This window comes from Lipotes vexillifer, unplaced genomic scaffold (genome assembly GCF_000442215.2).
Source record: "Lipotes vexillifer unplaced genomic scaffold, Lipotes_vexillifer_v1.1 scaffold129, whole genome shotgun sequence".
Lineage (NCBI taxonomy): Eukaryota > Metazoa > Chordata > Mammalia > Artiodactyla > Lipotidae > Lipotes > Lipotes vexillifer.
In genome coordinates, this window is record NW_006777287.1 from 1,781,314 (window position 1) to 1,783,695 (window position 2,382).

The 2,382-nt window shown below is 56.0% G+C and overlaps 1 protein-coding gene across 4 annotated transcripts in view; it reads right to left on the reverse strand.

Moving 5' to 3' along the window:
- Positions 1-126: 126 nt before the first annotated feature.
- Positions 127-2,382, reverse strand: part of SLC35A2 (solute carrier family 35 member A2) — an 8,699-nt gene continuing 6,443 nt past the window's right edge. For 2 of the 4 annotated variants that reach the window (XM_007450887.1, XM_007450885.1), the window contains one exon: positions 1,683-2,382. This exon is cut by the window's right edge and continues 15 nt beyond it. In XM_007450887.1, coding sequence (XP_007450949.1) covers positions 1,683-2,382 — 700 coding nt within the window. Of the gene's footprint in view, positions 408-1,682 lie in introns of those variants that run through there. The other 2 variants (XM_007450888.1, XM_007450886.1) reach the window with 2 other exon arrangements.

Consider the following 2,382-nt stretch of genomic DNA (forward strand, 5'->3'; position numbering starts at 1 on the left):
GCAGGAATGAACCTTCCCCAGCCCGGCCCACCCTGGGGTTCTTAACTTAATAAAATCGGTGGATCATGCCCTTGAGACCTGAGTGCTTCCTTCTCTCACACTTTTGAGACTTCCCAACCCAAGCCAGCACGATGCAAAACACGCTTTATTTACAAAAACTCACCTAAGAAATAGTGTAGGGGTAGCAGGGGCATGGGGGTGGTTGGGTCCTGTCTGGGCCAGAGTTTAGTCATGTCAGCCCTGCGTGGGAGAGGGGGTATGGGGACAGGGGGTTCGGTGTCTACCCCCCCGCCCCCAGTACTGATCAGAGCGTTTGGTCCTGGCTGGACCAGGGCAAGAAGGGAGAGTGAGGCCAGGCCAGCGTCTTCAATCCCAGCGGCTAGGAACCCTTCACCTTGGTGAGCAACCTGTGGTGGGAATGGGGAGGAAAGAAAAACACAGAAAGCTGGGGTGGGCTGGCAGGTGGACGTCCTGAGCAAGGAAGGATGACTAGGGAGGCTTGGTAGTCCCCAGGGTTAGTAACAGAGCCCATGTGGAGAGAGCGGGTACCCTGGGTCAGAAAGCTACACGTGGACTAAATAAATACAATATCTTTATTTGGCATTGGGTATCCTGACATTTGTTCATTACAGTTCCTTAAAAAAACAAACCAAAAAATCAGAACAAATTAATCAAAAATAAAGATCCAACGGCCCTATGTACATATAGCAAAGACAGCCCAGGCATTGCGTGCGCGCACGCGCGCGCGCACACACACACACACGGGAGACAGTTAAGGGGTCAATAAGCTTTGGGGAGTGCAGGGGGCAGGTTCCACATTTCAGCAATTTAAAGACACCCCTCCCCATGAAGTAAGGGTGCCTTGTACAGCCAGTGGGGTATAATGAGCGTGGCTGGCAGCTTTATTTTTCCTCTCAGGATATCTTAGAAAATAACCCTGCATCCAGCAACTGACAGTGTCTTAGATTCCATGAGATTAGACCACTTCAAGGACCTCCCTTCTCCATTTTTCCCACACCCTGGATCATTCATCTGATTACACCACAAACCCCCAAATCACAAACAAATGGCCCCTACTGCACCCTCCCCTTGAATGGGCTGATGCAAAAATCTCAGCTGTCGCCCCCCTTCCTCTCTCCCTGGGTGCTCACAAGAGGCCCATTTTCAAGTCCCTGTGTTAGGGAAGCTGCCCCAAGGCCACAAAAAGCTACTAATATGATCCAGTGTGGTTGTCAGGGAGGAGGGAAGGCCTCAAGCTATCAGAATCAGAACCCCACACACAGGCATCAGTCATTACTAAAGAGCTGTAGGATTTTTGTCCAATTTGTCCCTACAAAGGTGGAGGGATTGCTGGGAGGGACTCTCCCAGGCATGAGACACAGGATGCCTCTGGCTGAGGGGGGCAGACAAAAAAGGCCTTGAATAACAACACCCCCAACCCGGTCCCCAAAGAGGTTAGACTGAGACAGAGGAGGCAGCTCTAAAACCCCCTGGCTACAAGGAAGGGTTCACATGATGCCCTGCCCTAGTCCCACAAGCTTCCAGAATTCTCGAGAACCTGGAAGAAAAGACCCTTCCAACCCCAGGGGAGCCAGGCCCCGGTGGCAACTTGGGCCCTGCAGATGCCCAATACCCTCCACCCAGTGTCCCCCCCTGTCTCCCCCCACCGCCACCACCAGCCCTCACTTCACCAGCACTGACTTTGGCAGAAAGGGCTCCGTGCTGACGTCTCCACGGTGGGAAGACAGCTGCGGTGGCGGTGGCTGCCCCGGAGGCTGCTGGCGAGTGCAGGGCCCAGAGGTGGAGGCAGACACGGAAGCTATGGCTTTGGCTGCACCTCGGGGCAGGCTGTAGAGGTAGACGGCACCGATGACCAGCCCTGCACCAAGGGCAAACAAAGGGTCCACGTGGAAGCCAAAGAGGCGGATGGAGGCAACAGTAGACAGCACAATGGACAAGGAGGTGGCAAAGCCCTTGAGGATATTGTCGGCATACTTGACGACAACAGCCACCAGTAGCCCGCCGAAGGCCTGGTTGAGCACCACGCCCCAGACAGCAGGCGTGTACCCGAAAAAGAAGCCGCGGTGGGCTACAGCGGTGCCCTCGGCCCACCAGAGCCCCACCAGGCCCAGGGCTGTGCCGAAGAGGCCCAGCTGCAGGTTGCGCAGCCACACGGAGCCTGAGCTGCCTTTGAGGATCTTCTCAAAGTAGACACCTGCAAATCCCGAGGACAGACAGGACGCCACGACAGCTGCTAGGCCCGCCCCAGGGTTCTGATCCAGAGGCCGCGGGCTCCCACCGCCGGCTTGCTGTGCCTGGACAATGGCGACTCCGGTGAAGAGGAGCAGCAGGGAGGCCCACTGCAGCCGGGAAAGGCTGCGG